The sequence below is a fragment of the Callionymus lyra genome, chromosome 10 (genome assembly GCF_982586985.1).
Source record: "Callionymus lyra chromosome 10, fCalLyr1.hap1.1, whole genome shotgun sequence".
Classification (NCBI taxonomy): Eukaryota; Metazoa; Chordata; class Actinopteri; order Syngnathiformes; family Callionymidae; genus Callionymus; species Callionymus lyra.
The window spans coordinates 48,361-66,655 of record NC_141827.1 but is presented as its reverse complement, the minus strand read 5'-3'; the positions used below and the strand labels follow the sequence as shown (position 1 = coordinate 66,655).

The 18,295-nt window shown below is 39.9% G+C and overlaps 1 protein-coding gene across 1 annotated transcript in view; it reads left to right on the top strand.

The window, feature by feature from the left end:
• The window catches only part of LOC148069836 (contactin-4-like), a 118,539-nt gene that overhangs the window by 81,560 nt on the left and 18,684 nt on the right, over positions 1 to 18,295 (top strand). The window contains exon 12 of the mRNA XM_087801558.1: positions 17,222 to 17,349. Coding sequence (XP_087657684.1) covers positions 17,222 to 17,349 — 128 coding nt within the window. The remainder of the gene's footprint in view (positions 1 to 17,221; positions 17,350 to 18,295) is intronic.

The following is an 18,295-nucleotide window of genomic DNA, read 5'->3' as shown; positions in this document are numbered from 1 at the left end:
AGACATCTCACAATTAGCTCAGAATATTTTAAATTAGATGAACATTATGCTGCCTCGAAAACCCCAGAGAGAAATATGATGACAAAATATACAACAGATTTCCTTCTTAAATCTCATTCCACATTTATGAATAAGGGACAAAAAAAGTAAACTGTTGCTTCATCAACTGAGACAAAAATTCTCCTCTCAAATAATTTCACAAATTAAAACAAACAAACAAAAAAAAGGTATAAGGTCAGAGCCCTTGGAAATTAATGATGCTTTTAAAAAGGTTTTACAATTTATATTCTTTGGAAATCATATCCATTTTTTATGACTTCAACACGTTTTTTGATGCTCTTGAAATTCCAACTCTGGATCAAAGTTTCATAAAAGTCCAAGAGGAACCAGTTACTCTTATAAAAACTACAATCAGGTCATTACAAAATGGTCAAAGCCCCGGTCCAGACGGCTCCCAACTGATTTTTTTTTAAACTTCGGAAAGAAATGGCCCTTTAATAAACTCTGTATGAATCTAGTAAAAGTGATAGATTTATACAAAGAGTTTGTCTATTAAAAGCACGTACAACTAACTAACCATGTGCAACATACGATGCATTCAACCGCTCAGGGCGTGACGTGCAGGTCAGGTACGTTCAACTTGCGTAACTGTGCGAGTGACTTTCTTTCTCCCTGCTCTTGCCACTTCCTCCCCAGGTTTTCAGGAAAACATGGCGGGCGTGTCGCCCTCAAAGCACAGAAGTACAGACTATAAACAGTATGTTGTGACCCGGCTGGTCTGAGATCAGAACACACTGGTGTCGACCAAACTTGACAGACTCATGACTTGAGGTTCAGCCGTTGGCGTTCAGGGAGTAGAACAGGTGGGAGAGAAAACAACCTTGATGAGTTTATTAATATCTTGTTGACATTATTTTATTTTTTTCAAAAAACATTGACCTTTTATCAGCATTTATTTTATTGTTAATTATTCCAATATCTCACCCTATATTTTGACATGACAGCCCCTCGCAGTCAATACATAACGTGGAGGAAATTGCATTATGACGTAATAATGGCTTCACTCCAGCTGTTATCACGCCCCACTTTGTTTATAGACCAAGTCCCTTGAAGGTGGAGACTTCCGGGATTGATGATGCGGGTGACAAACCTCCATGCTGGGCCAATCACAGTAGAGTGGGTGTGGTTATGGTTATCAAGATCTCAAAGTGTTTTCAGTGGGCGGAGCTTAAGATCATTTTCTAATGTCATTATTTCAATGAAGAGAGTTTTGTACAAACACACACTGATGATACAATAGAGTCACACATCACAACAACACACACACACACACTGGTGATACAATAGAGTCACACATCACAACAACACACACACACACAGTGATGGTACAATAGAGTCATACATCACAACAACACACACACACTGGTGATACAATAGAGTCACACATCACAACAACACACAAACATACACTGGTGATACAATAGAGTCACACATCACAACAACACACACACTGATGATACAATAGAGTCATACATCACAACACACACACTGATGTTGCAATAGAGTCACATTACACAACACAGTTTTAACTGCACTATAGGAATATCCAACTAGTAATTGTACATTTTAAATATTGTAGGTATATTACATTTTAGTCCAACTTTAAAGGAGGTCTTTGCCACAAGTATCTTCTTGTGTCTTTTTCCATTTAGTTGGACATGCAGAAAGTTAGTGACGTAACACATTAGAAGGCAGTTTACAGGGGCAGACAATAATGTATATATATATATATAATATATAGATATATGGAGTTATTATACTGTAGGTATTTTCTGAGTAAACAGGCGTGTTAGCAACGTATGCGTTTCATCGATTAGTATCACAGGAAACATGATAAGGAAAAGTTCAGTAACACTGGTTAGTTCGCCTTTAGAATGGAAGTAAGAAGTGATTCAGTATCATTTTGACCCATTGACCAACTTATCAGTAGCTAACCATGTGAAGGTTTGAATTATTTCAATCTTTAGCTTCTTCTTCTACTTCCTTGACATAAATCCTCATTTGGTGACCGATCGACACACAGCTGCATGTCTTTGATCACAACTTGGACATGGATTTGTGAGTTGCTACGAACTACGGCTCTTGCTGGCCATTAAAATAATAACTTTGGCCAACATTTCAAAATCTGCAATTACATTAGTGGAGCCAAACTGCACAAGAGAAAGTTTCCTGAATGTCAACACATGTTAGCTCTCAAAGTTTAGTTTCAAAAGCTCAATTTATCCAGAAGGTCAAGGCAATCCAGCTCATTACCTACTATTGACAGAGAAATAAAAAAGAAAAGCAGTGGATGAATCAGTGAGTGTGAAAAACCTCTCAAGTTCCCGTAGTCATTTATGGCACTTTTGACATCTCGTGTGTTTATGGCTCAAGGTTGTTGAGGTGATGTGTCGATGACAAGCTTGTGAGACAAACACAAAGCGACACAAACACCAGTTTGCTTCAGAGAGTTAGTTGTACTTTATGTCAGTCATGGTCACTGAGATACAGATGAATCTCACCCACTTGTGTGCTCCACAGGTGTTGCTGTCTTTGTGTGATTCTATGACAGCTCTACGTATTAAAGTTTTATACTCATAAAACACACCATTTCAATTTTGGCATTATAATACATTTATTTTCCTTTGCAGTAAAAAGTTATGTAAATGTCCTGTCACCAGTATTTTTGTAATGCCTAAGAGATTAATTTAATTATTTTCTCTGATATTATTGTTACTGGAAAGATGGTTTGTGAATTCTATGTTTTTGTTCGAATATAACTAGTTATATTAAAATATTCCGGATGTCACGTGATGCGAACGTCACAAGGTCATAAATGGAAGTAGGAAACGTGCAAAGTTTCAGAACCACAAGCATGATCGTGTCACATGTCCAGCAGCTTCACGTCTTACGCCGTTCGTAGCCTCGTCGTTTTACAAAAAGATTTGCAACTCAATAAACCTGAGAACGAATCCACCGTCTTCAGAGTCTTGATAATAGATAATAGGCAAATAGTGTTTCTTTCTGCCAAACACAAGTGTGGAGGGCAGGATAGTACATATTTGATTGATAACGTTGTTCGCTGGAGTCACTGCAGATATAAACTGTTAAAATATTCCTAATTGCCAAATGTTGGGGGGGAAAAAAAAAAAAAAAAAAAAAAAAAGTTCAGCAAACTTTACGATTATATCTTTATATGGATTATGCACAATATCATGCCCTGACCTCATCTTACCGTCACCTTCTATTGCTCCTTTACATTCGCAGCATTAATCTGCAAGTTTGTCACGTAAATGAAGTGATGTCTTGCAGAGTGATCTCAATTTATGGCCATCTGCTCCGCCAGACACCGAAAGAATCAGTGTCAGGAGAAAACTGTAGAGAAGAAGCTTCTCACTTTAATTCAGCACACTATGGTTGCATGAGATCTCCGTCAATGAGGATTTAACATCGTTCTCATCAGACATCATGGTGTGTCATTTCGTGGTATTAATGAGCCGAGTGAGGAAACAGGTGCAGGAATAAAAGTGGTAATTTAATGATGTCTGTGAATGGACAGGTCCTCCCTCAGCATAAAGTTTCATTTAGAAAAAAACATTGTTTATGGCATTTACATTTTGGTACAAACCTTTTCCCGTCGTCACATGTCTAATTTTCTCGTTCGACTCTAATTGAACATCTGCTGCTGAAGTGGCGCTCTGGCCCTCGGTGGACGTTAGCGCTGGAGTGAGGGAGCCAGACATGAATATGTAGCACTTATGAGTCCGTAAAGACTGTTTTCATGACATCATGATGAATTTGATTCAGGGCTTCAACGCGAGGCTGCCTTTACAACAGAAAATGCTTGAAAATATTATTCCTTTCTCAGGCAACGGGTTGTTGCAAGGTGTTTCTTTGGTATGTGTCGTGCGTTTGAAAGTGTTTTGCTGTCGATGGCATCTGCAGGAAACACCAGTAACTGCTCACATGAGATCCGCGTCGCAGATCCAATCTTTTATTTATTTATCCAAAGTGTCTGAAAGGTGAACTGAACAACAGTTGCTGTGAAAATGCCACAGAAATGTCATTAACCTCTTGACACAATACACACACAAAAAAAATGGGTTCGGCAACACCCAACACAGGTGAACATATTGCTTTAAGAAAATCATGTGACCGATACCTGGACTGGTTCGTACCGAAGTCAACACGCTAAATATGATAAATATAAAATTCCTAGTATTTTATTCAATTGTCTGTCGTTTAGAAATCATGCATTAAAATGAATATTCATTTCCCAATCTCTTCCTGCCGTCTTTGGAATTCCTCAGAACTCCAGTATCATCTGTTCCATGCGAGCGTCTTCAGCAGCAGAATAAATCAAGTAAAAAAAATGAAAACAACTTCATTTTAAAACTCATTCAACACGTTCACATTATGATAAAGGTACTTTTTGTTTTAACTTTATCAAAAATATCTTAGACATTTTATATTTCAATTACATTATTAACACAATATAAAATACAATGACTTGTTTAAACTAGGTCATACAATCAGTGTCAGTTAACTGACCCATAACTAGGTTAGACAGAAACTCAAACGTCAATAATACAAGATGAACAAACAGACACAATAAAGAGTCATTAATTGGACCAAATACCAGCAACTCTGCTAAACAAAACACAGAGCTAAACACAACAAGCTCCAGCCAGAAAGAGCATGCACTGAAGACCAGCCGTCTTTATGGAGGTCACCAGGTGACTTGATTGTTGGGGGGGATGATGAACATCAGGTGTGCCACTCTACAACTGTGAACAATAACACGTAAAACCCCCTAAGTTATCGCTTTCATAACTTCAGGTTCTAAGATTGGCCTCACCCAGCCGACATCTACCTTGACAGATGAATAAGGCCTCAGAGCTCCAGGTCAAGGCTTTCTTGACCCAGGTCCAAGTGAGGAGGTAGATGGAAGGCCTGCAGCGTGAGAGTTGTCGCCCATGAGGAGTTTAGAACCTTCAGATGGAACGCTGGGTTCAGATGCAATGACACTGATGACTTCTCGACTCCAAAGAAAAAAAACTGGGCCAGTTCTGGGAACCACAGTGCCCCAAATATATACTTTATTGAATATTGTTTTGATTGTTTAAGAGCTTTGTGACCCTGGTCTAGAAAAGCGCTTAAACAAATAAGAATTACCGTAAATTCCGGACTACAGAGCGCACCCGATTAAAAGCCGCATGCTCAAATTTTCGAAAGAAAATCAATTTTGTAATTATACAAGCCGCACCGGATTTTAAGCCGCAGGTTTAAACAGCCAAAAAAATGAACTACCGGTAATTCACGTCCATTTCTTACACTTAAATAAATAAAGCACTGTTATTCTTCTTAAGCATTGTTCAATTCAATTCAATTTTATTTAAAGTGTCTTATCATAACAAAGTTATCTCAAGACACTATACAGTTGAAATAAGACTACAGTTGATCAAGGAAAAATAGATCCAGCAATTCAACAAAGAGCAAGAAACAAAACACTGTACAGTGAGCTGTACAGTGAGCAATGGCGAGGAAAAACTTCCTTTTAGAAGGCAGAAACCTCGAGCGGAACCAGACTCATTGTTGACGGCCTGCCGCTTTGACCGGCTGGGAGGAAGGATGGGGGGGTAGACAGATGGATAAGGAGAGGAGTGAGGGAGGATATAGTGAGAGAAAAGAGGAGAGTGTAGGAGGGTCCATGGAGGTGCTGGAGAGAACTCGGGATCTGATGACGTGGTGAAGATCCTGGATCAGCAGCAGCTCTGGAGGTGGATCCCTGGATCAGCAGCAGCTCTGGAGATGGATCCCTGGATCAGCAGCTGCTCTGGAGGTGGATCCCTGGGGCTCCGGGAGAGAAATAAAAAGGTGTGGGTTTGGGACAAATGTATACAATACACAGGTATACAGACTCCGGTGACGGGTGAAGATATATGGGGGGGGAGGGGTTGAGGTTTGGGGGGCCAGCAGTATTTCATGGGCGGTCCACGGTCTCTCAGGTGCAGAGGCCCCGCCCATCACACGTACTGAACCCCCAGCCCCCGCCCCCACCCACCATGCAGCACCCAGGGGGACGGCATTACTTGCATGGGCGGTACATGGTCTCTACGGTAACATGGGTCCGCCCAATGCCTCCGCCGTCCCCCCAACGTGGCCCCGCCCAGTGTGGCCCCCCCCACCCGGGAAGCCCCTGAAAGACTGACCAACCCGGCCACGAACCCCCAGGACCAAGGGTGACAAACTCCCCGACCACAGCACATGCCACACAGGGCGGGTAGAGGACCACAGCCACCGCTGCAGCAGACACCCACCCCAAGACAGGCCCCCCACCACAGACCAGACGAAGCCATCGGGGCCGGAAGGCCATCCAGAACACCCGGCCAGCCCCAGCCCCACCCCTAACGGTTCACCCGCCAACCCCGTCAGCGGGACTAGCAACCCCCCAGCCCCAGCACCGCCCCCAGCGCAACCCCCCATCCACCACCCCAACCACCCCCGCCAGCACCAGCCCCCACACACCACCAAAGACCCCCCGGAAGCGGGCCACCCCCCCGCCGGCACACGGGGCCATCGCGGCACCAGCGGTCACCACCACCAGGCCCAAGGCACCCACAGGCCCCACCCGCCGGGCCCCTCACACCCGAATCGGCCAAGCCAGAATGGCCCCGGCGAGAAAAGAAGGATATACAGAGCTTGGTGTCTAAAACTAAAACTCCTTCAGCATTCTCAGCCTATAGCAGCTAAGATAAACAGTTTTGTTAGTTATGACAGCTAGAGATAAACAGTCAAGTTAATTATAGGCTTTATCGAAAAGTAAGGTTTTAAGATTATTTTTAAACATAGAGAGGGTGTCTGCCCTCCGGACTGAAGCCGGTAGTTTGTTCCACAGCAGAGGGGCTTGAAAACTGAAGGCCCTGGCTCCGAATCTACATTTAGAGATTTGTGGTATAACTAAGAGATCAGAGTTTAAGGTCGTAAGGTCCTTGAGGGTTGGTAAGTTTGGATTAAATCTTTAATGTATGTTGGCGCTAGACCATGTAAGGCTTTATAGGTTAGGAGAAGGATTTTAAATTGTATTCTAAATTCTACAGGAAGCCAATGTAGGGAAGACAGTACAGGGGAAATGTGTTCGCGCCTCTTAGTCTTAGTCAGGACACGAGCTGCAGAGTTCTGAATGAGCTGAAGAGTTCTGAGAGACTTTTTAGAACAGCCTGACAGAAGAGAGTTACAATAGTCCAGCCTGGAGGTAACAAAAGCATGGATGAGCTTCTCAGCAGCATCTAAAGGAAGGAAGTGCCTAATTTTTTAAATGTTACGAAGGTGGAAGTAAGCAGTCCGTGAGATTTGTTTTATGTGTGAGTTAAATGATAAGTCCTCGTCAAAGCATACACCCAGATTCTTTACAGTGGTGCTAGTAGCAGGAGCAAGTCCATTTTGTAAAGCTAGATCATTAGTTAATGATTGTCTGAGATGTTGCGGACCAACTAGTAAAACCTCAGTCTTTTCCGAGTTCAGTAGGAGGAAGTTTTTGGTCATCCATGACTTGATATCTGTGATACAGGACTGTAATTGTGTTAGCTGATTTCTTTCATCTGGCTTCATGGACAAGTAAAGTTGGGTGTCATCAGCATAACAGTGAAAGTTTATAGAGTGTCTTCTAATCAAGTCCCCTAGTGGGAGCATATAGATTGTGAATAGTATTGGACCAAGAACAGAACCTTGTGGGACACCATAGCTGACCTTAGTGTGTGTCGATGAGAGGTGGTTGACATGTACATAGTGCGTTCTATCCGACAGGTAAGATTTAAGCCAGTTAAGAGCAGTTCCACGAATGCCTAAATGGTTTTCTAGCCTCTGTAGAAGGATTTGGTGGTCGACAGTGTCAAATGCAGCACTGAGATCTAGAAGAACAAGAACTGAAACATGGCCCTGATCAGAGGCCATCAGTAGGTCGTAACTTACTTTTTCAGATATTTACAGTCCGAGGAACCAGCGACAAAAGGACGAGGCAGGTGGACAAACTGTCCGTGTCCTTCAACCGGGGAATTATTTCTTCATCACGCCGGCAACACGGATGAGTAGTTTGCTTTTTTCCACCTGATCGTAACGCAGTGATTGCGCGGATAAACGCGACTTCACGGCGGGCCGTCCTGCGTCTCTGGGCCTCACCTAGGATTCACTTAACGCAGCCTTTTTTCTGGACAATAATGGACTTGGACATTGGACAATGATCGCGGGGATTTGACTGTGGGGTGTCGTGGGTGTTCGTTGTTTTGTTCATGTTTGATTGATCGTCCTTTAAGGAGCGCTTTTTGTTAAATGTTATTAAGTAAATATATTTTGATTAACTTCTATAATGGCTTCATGTGTGGTCAGTGTTGTTATAATTAATGCTGTCACTCTGGAGCGTCACCAAGTCCGCACCAGAGCTCCGCACCATGAAGAATGTTTGTGTGACGATCTCTCGAGGAGTTATGTGAGAAGGTCCGTTACAAAACGTCAGAGGTACTTCATCCATATTTATGATTTCATCTGGCCCGATGGAATTCTCCGCTATCTTTGTTTGAGTGAATGTGCGGAATGAAGTAAGTTTCTCCTTGTAGTCGGGAGGGAGCTGCTGACACAAAGTTACTCATTCATTCTATTGGTCTACTGTTGCTGAGCAAAATGTTTTTCCCGCCACGAAAAAAAAATGAATAAGCTGCACCGTAGTATAAACCGCAGTGTTTAAAGTGTAGGAAAAAAGCAGCGGCTTGTAGTCCGGAATTTACGGTACTTACTTACTTACTTACTATTAAGCCCAGACCTCCTGCTCTGCTGTCCGAACCAAGGGGAGGAGGAGTCGCAGAGGAGGGAAGGCAAACAGTAGCCCGGCCAGCCAAAGTGTCCACGCCTAGTGGGGGGCAATTCAAGGCCCTGAGGGAGAACCAAAGACATTTGAAATTCTCCTTGCTGGCGAAAAGCTCTGTGATTAACTGTCATCTGCTGGTGTTGGTCCACTGTGTTTTCACAAGTGCACAGTCAACACAACTATCTACCAGGAAATCTTCGAGCACTTCATGCTTCCTTCTGCTGACAAGCTTTATGGAGATGCCGATTTCATTTTCCGGCAGGACTTGCACCTGCACTCACTGCCAAAGGTACCAAAAGCTGGTTCATGGTGTTACTGTGCTTGATTGGCCAGAAAACTCACCTGATCTGAACCCCATAGAGAATCATTGGGGTATTGTTAAGAGGAAGATGAGAGACACCAGACCAACAATGACCTGAAGGCTGCTATCAAAGCAACCTGGGCTTCCATTACACCTGAGCAGTACCTGTAAATGAATAAAAAAAAAAGGGAGAATTATTAATCCGAGCGATTAGATGTGATCACTTCATGTTTATCAGAGAACAATATTAATCCAAACTTTAAGATCACTCGCAGCTTCACTCACTTAGAACTGTGTCCATTCTCTTTAATCGCCTGATATTCATCAACTCTGTGATCTTTTACATGCATTACAAAACAATTCATGAACACATCAAAGCACATTATTCCGTTATTATTCAAGCCTAAAGAATAAAATAAAATGATCTTGCGAAGTGCTTTACTCTCCATGGTGCTCCAGGTGTGAGATGCTGCTTTACATTGCATCGCAGTGTCCAGGGTGACTGCTGTATAATTAGTAAAAAAAAACTAACTCAAAACTGTCCAGGAGTTATATACTGTCACTGGAAGAGCCATATATGGCTATAGGTTTGAGACTCTTCTTTAAATGAAAAATCTCAGTCCAATGAGCTGCAACAACCAAGATACAATAAATACTACTAAACATTTTATTTGATTTTACAGGTGGTTATTAATGATTTTGAGACCAAATGAAACCGAGAATTACTTTTGCGAAACAGTAACCATTTTATTGTGACTTTGCCCTGCATACGTGCTGCACCTGATGGTGGGATCTTGTTGACAATTTTATTGTTATTATTATGAGTTATTGTGTGTGTTTCCAGCTGCTTGTTAAAAATGTGGTATTTCCTTCTGACTTAAGATGTTTTCATCCTGGACAATATGTTTTTAAACGAATCATGTCTTTATGGAGGAGGATCTTTGAAGGACAAACGCATAATTGCTTGACTGTTATTCAGCATTTGGTTGTCAGTTATGATCACAGACTCCAATAGATTTTCTGGTCTGATTTAAAGTCTGTCACAATATAGTTGAGGCTGAACCATCATGTCGAACAGTTTTATGAAATACAAACAATAATAATTGCTTTACAATCAGTTGCTGACTAGACTCAAATAAATCGCAGACCAGAGATCAAGCGGATCCAACTATGCTTTCCCTAGATTAGGTCAAAACCCTCTTTAACTGTCAATGTGCCACGAACATGCTTTCCAGGATTATTTTTTATCGCAGCGACAGCGGCTGATATCATTTTTCAAAGTGGGAATGTGCCAGCACAGCACCAGTAATCCATCTTGGAAGCTGTGACAATTTCTTGTGGTACACATGTGTGCTCTTTATTCCTGGAGGGACACCTCAGCAGCAGAGATGAATATCTGGAGAAGAGCAGGACAGCAATTTGTGATTAAAGGAATCCTGTGGAAGTGCAAAACCAAACCCCCTGTGGCCACGATGATAAAGTCACTTTTGCTTTCCCCACAATGCAATTATCAACATCCCATCATGTTTCTCATGTGGGAATTAAAGCAGTAACACTAGTTTGTGATCAAAAATACACGGACAGAGATCATGAGACGAGGGTTGCTTAGAATTTCAGATGTTTTATGTTGACAGTTTTGTCTCCTTTGATGTATTTACTCAAATAATGTATCTCGTAAATGATGGGTTGAGATGTACTTCTTTCAGTTTAAAGTTGCTGATCGTGTTCGCTTCACCATAAATGACACTCGTTTATTATTCAGGTATTTGGCGAGTACTCTTACGGAAATACCAACTTCCATGCATCATCAATGCAGAAAAAAATACAAGCAAATGAATCATGCGAAGCTGAAGGACTGCATGCAAGATTATGGTAATTCCCAGGAGCTGTAACATAGTGCCACGTTTTTCACTGTATGAGTAAAGAGATGCTTCTGCTGCAGTCCAACATGTTACTCTTCCTGTGTTTATTTATAGCTTAGCTTAGGTAGAACTTTATTGATCCTCAGGAGCTCTCCTTCGGGAAATTGTTTTTCCAATTAGACACAGCAATACTGCAATTATTCATAAAAATAAGAACAAGAACAAAGAGAAATAAAGGGAAAGAACAGGATTATACAATCTAAGTCTAAAGATAAAGATAAAGATAAAGAACAAGATCAAAGAAAAATAATTATTTATTTACAGATATGTTTCAAATACATTATGATGTATTTGTTATTTAAATAAAGACTTACATTTAAATTAGGGTAGAACTCAAGCAACAAAGAGGCCAAACAGGTTGTTGGTCGAACAAAAGATATATTTAGCAAACTATCTCTAAATAAGAATGAGTCTGACTGTAGTGTTTTTATATTGGCTAAACAAGTAATTTTAATTTTAACAGTGTTTGTCACTCAAAATTATGGAATTTATACTTCTTTCAAATAGGGCTGAATGATCATAGAAAATAATCTAATCCGATTATTTTCCCAAATATTGCGATTTAATATGCATTTTTTTTCTCAAATACAAATAATAATTTACTTTACAATAAATAATTTTTATTGTTAAGATAAAGTTAGAAAGCCATTTTTAAGATAATTGCAAATTAATCATACATTGACCGGATAAAAGTTGTATTTACTTACTTTAATTACAGTTGTAAACAAACATAATATATTCACTGCAAATACTTTAACAACTCCTGCAAAAATGTGCAAAAGGTGTTGTCTCGAGTTGCAGTCACGGGAGGTTTGAAGAGTTTGGTCATGACGCTGATACTACATGTTGTTGAGACAATGTTAGCATCTTATTGTCGTAAACTGCTGCTCTTTAGCTTCTGTAGATGTCACTGATCAACGGGTTAAAGCTGAATGTTTGCATCTTTTGTTTGTTTGGCTCGGCGTCGCTTGTAAATCGCGTGAATACACAACGGCCAAAAAAAATTGAACATAAAATTAAATAAAATCGCAACCTTTGCAATATAAAAATCACATTTTTAAATATCGGAATTATATCACAAATGCAGTTCATCGTTCAGCCCTACTTTCATATTCATGGAGTATAGGTTAATATCATTTGGAAATAGAGATGCCCTCGGCTTTAAGTAGTGAGGAGTCTTCATGATCATGTTCAAGACATTTTGGACAGAAAAACACAATTTTCTCTATAAGATTTACATCATTCATTACACCCTTGAATTACATTTTTGTCAATCTATATATTCATAATAACTTATAGCCAAATCAAATATCGACATTTCAATAACGCTGAAATCTATCTATATGAGGGATCAATAAAGTTTATCTAAAGCTATCTATGTAAGAACCATATTGTAAAGTCCAGGAGAAAAAGTCTGAGTTTAAACTGCAGGGAATTTGTTGGTACATGCAGTTTATATTTGATTAGTTTTATCCTTGTTCAGTCAAGAATGACTTATTTTGAACTTGCTGCTCTCAGGAAAAAGTATAAAGTCTAATATTGTGACTCTTCCAGAGCAAGCCTGTATGAGTAAAGAAAATTTGTAATGAGTTCACAGCTGGCCAGGCCCATGAGCCCTTTCTTCTCAATGGGAATAAAACACGTTTGCCTGATTATTTAAAGCTACATTAACTATGGAAAGGACTGTTTCTACAATATGAAAATAACAAGCAAGTCATTTTTATCATGCTGTGTTGCTGTGATCGTTCGTCACAGCTAATGATCTGTGTGACAGGCCAGGATTCATGGGTACACAGCCGAGTATTACAAAAATCAATATCAATTACACCTGTATTGGAGAAACGTCAGATGTAAAAGCTCAGGTGTCTTTGCTTCACTGTGTAGGACCAACAACAACAACCTTTAAGATGAGAGTCATCAGGAGCTGAACACTGGCGTCTAATTGATCTTCATATTTCCACGCAGACCAGCAGAAGTTTCTTGGACGCAGCTGGAAAATGCACCTGAGAAGCTTCGCTGCTACAAGCTTCAGTACTGTGGGTCTGCCCTGCATGGTTGGACCTGATTTATTGTGGCTGACTTGCTCTCTCAACCCTCTTCTCTATTTATCATCTCCCTTCTCTCTACATATGCATTGAATGCTTTAAAGCGGTCAACTGCACCAATTATGCGGTCAACTAGGTCCAAACTTTAAGTTTTCTTCTATTTCCGATGCGACCTGGATCTCAGTTTGCAGGCGATGCTGAGACAGCATAAGAAAGGTGACGTTGACCAACTGCTGGCAGTCAGAGAGGGATTTGTTGTGAGTCATCGAACCACAAGAAACTAACCTGTCACTAAAAAATACAAAAAACTCTGAAAGAAGAAGTATGATATGTTCGCCTGAAAAGTTGTTCTATGGTCCGTGGACGAGGAGGTGTCTTTGAGGTGTGAATCTTCTCACATTCAAAACAAAATTTTAAAGTTTAGATCACGCAAAAAAGCCTGCCAAGAAAAGAGCATCATCTCATGTTCTATAGGGACTTGATCGGCTGATGCAGTAGGAAATAAAGGAAGCCCTGAAGAATGAAGTCATAATCTGTGTGTATAGAAGACATTAGTCCAGGGTAATTATTCCGTGAATTCACCATTGGCCTCTGATCCTTTATTTTCCTGCGGTTTCATGGTTAATAGATCAAATCTTCATCTCTATTTCCACAGACCTGTTTTATTTACTCTGTTATTCAGTGGAGATGCATAAGGTCTCCCTGGTGTGACCAGTCTGCCGTGACATCTCTGCGCCACTAAGTATTCATGAGCCCTCCTGTTTTGGAAGCTTCAAATCAGAGTTGGATCGGTCATTATGCACAATGTTTGCAAGTTGAATTTTTATTAGGCTGCGCCTGTTGCACGATTAGAAACCCATTGTGTTTGTGTGCGGAAGGTAAGCAAACATGATTGCGCAAGCACAAGCCTCGCAGCTCTGCCGCCGCCGAGAAAGTTACTAGCTTTTCTGAAACGCTGCTCGTTTGAAAGGCTGTCATTGCACAATTGTCATGGCAGGTTTATTCCTGTGACTCGTTATCTGGCTTGTGGCAGTTTCCTCTCACATTGTAGACCTTTTTATAGATTTATGGTGAAATATTTCTTTTTTTTAAATATTTTTTTTGAGCAAGAATACAGGGAGGAAGTTAAAAGAAAAAGAGAGGAAATCAATATAGGGGGAATATTGTTTATTGCATGTGGATAATACGGTTAACAAGGACTTTTGCTCATCATCGATGTCTGCCTTTTAAAGTTAGAACGGATGCATATCTTTTGGCACCAATTAGTAAATAGATGACATTCAAACTTTTTTTTAAAGGTCACTGCCAAAATTCTGATTTTTTTTTTTGCCAGATAACCTTCAGTCCAAAAACATACAGAGGTTGATTGAGAACTTGTCTGTTGCCTGAATGGTTGTTTGTTCTGTGTGACAGACTGACTCCTACCATGGTCTCACCGGCCTGAAGGAACTAGGACAGGATCCACCCCCCCACCCCCGAAATGACAATACATGAAAAAAAGTTTAGTTTACTTTATTTCAAAAGACTTCAAAGGGTCAGGAGGATACATTTAGGTTGAAAAACTTCCTTTTAAAGAAACCTGGAGCAGAACCAGACTCAAGACATGCTAGTTTGTTCTCAGAACAAGCTTAAAATTCAGACTTATTTCATTTTTTTTCTGGAACAATTCCTCACGTCGATGCGTCACTGAAGCTGGTATTTGGCCACAGAGGCTTGAGAACTGAAGGTAGATATTAATGTCTATTAAAACCCTCAACAGGTCTGTCCAAGTCTCACCAAACAAATATTCACACATTTACAGTAACACACAATTAAGAGTACTTATTCAATCCCTGGATGTTTTAGGACTATGGGAAGAAACCGGTTGAAGTGAACCCACACAAGCACGGGTGGAAAATATAAACTCAACACCGAAGGCTGCAGGTTCCTTTAGGCTGGAAGTGGATATGGTGGAAAAGTGAGTCGACCATAGAAAGGTTTCTAGGTTTGTGCTGAACTTTAAGCTGGTCACTCTGACCTAGAATCACAGGACGATGTTTTGGCCACAGAAAGACTCTTACTAACGGGGAAGAAGAGCAGTACAGTCTTGTACACCAACACCAAATCTATGTCGTGAACTGAGATGGTCCTTCATTTCCAGGATATCATGTGACAGAGACACTGTTATTTCATATGAAGTGTTCAGAGTCAGAAGTGCCAAATGCTGAAGCTACCTTATAATGTTAGGGTGACGGTCAATAAACACATTATCTCGTGAAACTAAGACTTCTGATTCTTCAATAAAGAGCCGACGTTGATTCTTTGGTCTTTTTCGTCTCCTGGGGCCAAACCTTCCACTACATGAACCTACTATCTCAGTCTGAAGTGCAAACCACTTTTACACCATTACTCCTCTTGTTTCACTTTATCCATATGAAGTCATTATGCTAAACTGAACTAATCCTGAGGACCAACATTTCAATAAAAGTCTGTCCCTTTTATGTCTAACTAGCTGTAGAGGAATGACAGTAACTGTTCTTCTCTTCTGTGTAGTTACAGTTACTACATGTTTCCATGGTTATTACCTGGAGGTCACATTTGTTTCTATAAAGATACACTGTTTGCTGCAATAACCTGCTTTTTTTTAGGTCAACATGCTCTTTACTTACTGTCCAGACAATACTTATATTTTTTATTGTTCATTGTTTACTGTCACAAGTCAGTCATTTTGCAACAACAGAAGGACTTTTTTACCTTTTACTCATTGATCCACAGGGCCTCCATTTTACACTTTTTTTTGTGACTTTAAGTAAGTAAGTAAGTAAGTAATATTTATTTATATAGCGCTTTTCGAGACCAAGGTCACAAAGCGCTTAAACAATCAAAACAATACTCAATAAAGTATATACTTTAAAGATCAAGATAATACTGAGAACAACACAGGAGTTCGAGAAATTCAAGGAAAAGCCTTTAAGGAATAATTGAACATAAAGTCTAATTAAGTGAGTGTAAAGCAAGTGAGACCATCTCTTCAGTTTAATGTTCAGCTTTAGTTATTATAAAGGGTTGACGTGCATGTGATTCTTTTCACAAGAAATTCCGCGACTCAGTAGAGAAGACTTGAAGCAAAATAATCAATTTTATGAATAGCTGATAAAAAAAAAAAAATCCAGACAAAACAATCATGTTATGTTAATTAATTAAAATGATATTATGTTTAGTAAATGAGAAATATATTTACTTTGTGAATAATTTAATATCCACCCATGTTATTACATAAAACATTTTTTTTAATTATATATCAATATTGATCTTTAAAGTGTCTCTAAAACAATTCTAAACATGACTAGTGAGGCTGACATGGATATGAGCAGTAAGAGACACTTTACCCTGATGCTCCTGATGGTTGAGCTGGTGCGCTGCGTTGCGGCCTACTCCCATCAGTGTGTGAATGTGACAATGCGTCACTTAATGTAAAGTGCTTTGAGTAAACTTTGATAAGGATAGGAAAGCACTGTATAAGTAAGAGCCATAAATATGTATATATTATATATTATAATATAACTTTATTTGTTGATACATATACTTTGCCGTAAGAGATTACACTCTTAGTACATAAAGCACCAGGTTAACATATGTCTCTGACACAGTAATATCTCCATAGCAACCACATCATGTTAAAGTGCTGAGACGCACCAGTTTTTATTGTTAAGTAACTAGTTAGATCAGAACAAAGATGTACAGGTTTATGCTACAACTTTGCGTGTGCGTGTGTGCGTGAGCATGTGCGTGTGTATACATATATGTGAATACACACATACATGTCCATGTTATTATCCATCCATCTCTATCATTATCTGGAGTGAGTAGTTAAGCACCATCTTCTTAGGCCCCAAGCCAAGCACTCACCATCTGAGAACAGTCGTCCGTATTAATTAAGTACTTGAATTAGTCTAGTACTTTATTTGAAAGAAAATAAATCCACTATTTTCTTGAACGTTATTTCTTGAAATGGTTTCATATAAATTGTATTTTATTCACTTTGGTTTTTTTATTTGTATATTTTTCTCTTCAGATTCTCTGTTCTGGAGAACGGGAACCTTCGCATTTGGAACGTCACCAAGTCGGATGCCGGTCTCTACACTTGTGTGGCCCGGAACCAGTTTGGAACCGCAAGCAGCAGCGGATCCATCACAGTTAAAGGTAAACATCTCACACTCAACGAAGCTGTACTTTTATGAATTCATATCACACAGTGGCAATAATCTTTTCCCATGTTTTTTTGCAGTCTGTGGTCACTTTGAATCACCTGATAGTTCATTCCATTGCCAGATTAAAAGTGTTCATACATAAAAGATGAGGAAGTCTTTGAGAAAAAGAAAGTTTCAGGCGTCCACCCACAGTGACGACCCATTTTCTCTCATCCTTGTTTTACAAGTCGTGAGGAGCAGGAGCTTGTTAGTCCAAACTGTCATTAATGCCGAGACGAACACATCTCGTTGCTTTGTTTACAGAGATGTTGAACACATTCAGTCGCTCTCGAGTCACCTCAGGAATCATCTGAGAAGATACTGTAGAAAGGTATCCTGTGTTGTTGGATCAGGGGGATTTCATTTCTGCTCTGCTGCTGTGACTTATAATACTTCATTAAAAATGAATGAGAGCTGGGTTTAAAGTGCTGTGTAGTGACTGGCTTGTAGTTCTGCACATACATTTTCCTTGTCTGATTTCCTCTGATAATTGTACCTCCTGGAGTTTTCCTGGAGACCTGCTGAGATGTTTGGTGAACTATGACTTTAAATAAGACCCTTTATTTCCCCAGAGAGCACCTGCTTCATTTGGGTTATAGTCATTTGCTTTTGCCTGAGTCTGAGTCAGCTATTCCTCACGAATACTTCAAATAAATCATTCTACTCGTTCGCCCCAAGGAAGAGGAAAACAACAACCATATATATATGTATATATATATATATATATATGTATATATATATATATATATAAGTATAACAGTATGTGGCCTTTAATAAGACCTAATATATCCAACCAGATTGATTCCGGTGAATTTTTCTTGAGCTGAGTGTTCTGTAAATCAGCAGTTTCTTGGGCTGTTGAATTATGAAAGGTGTCATACATTATGGATGCTCAAGTG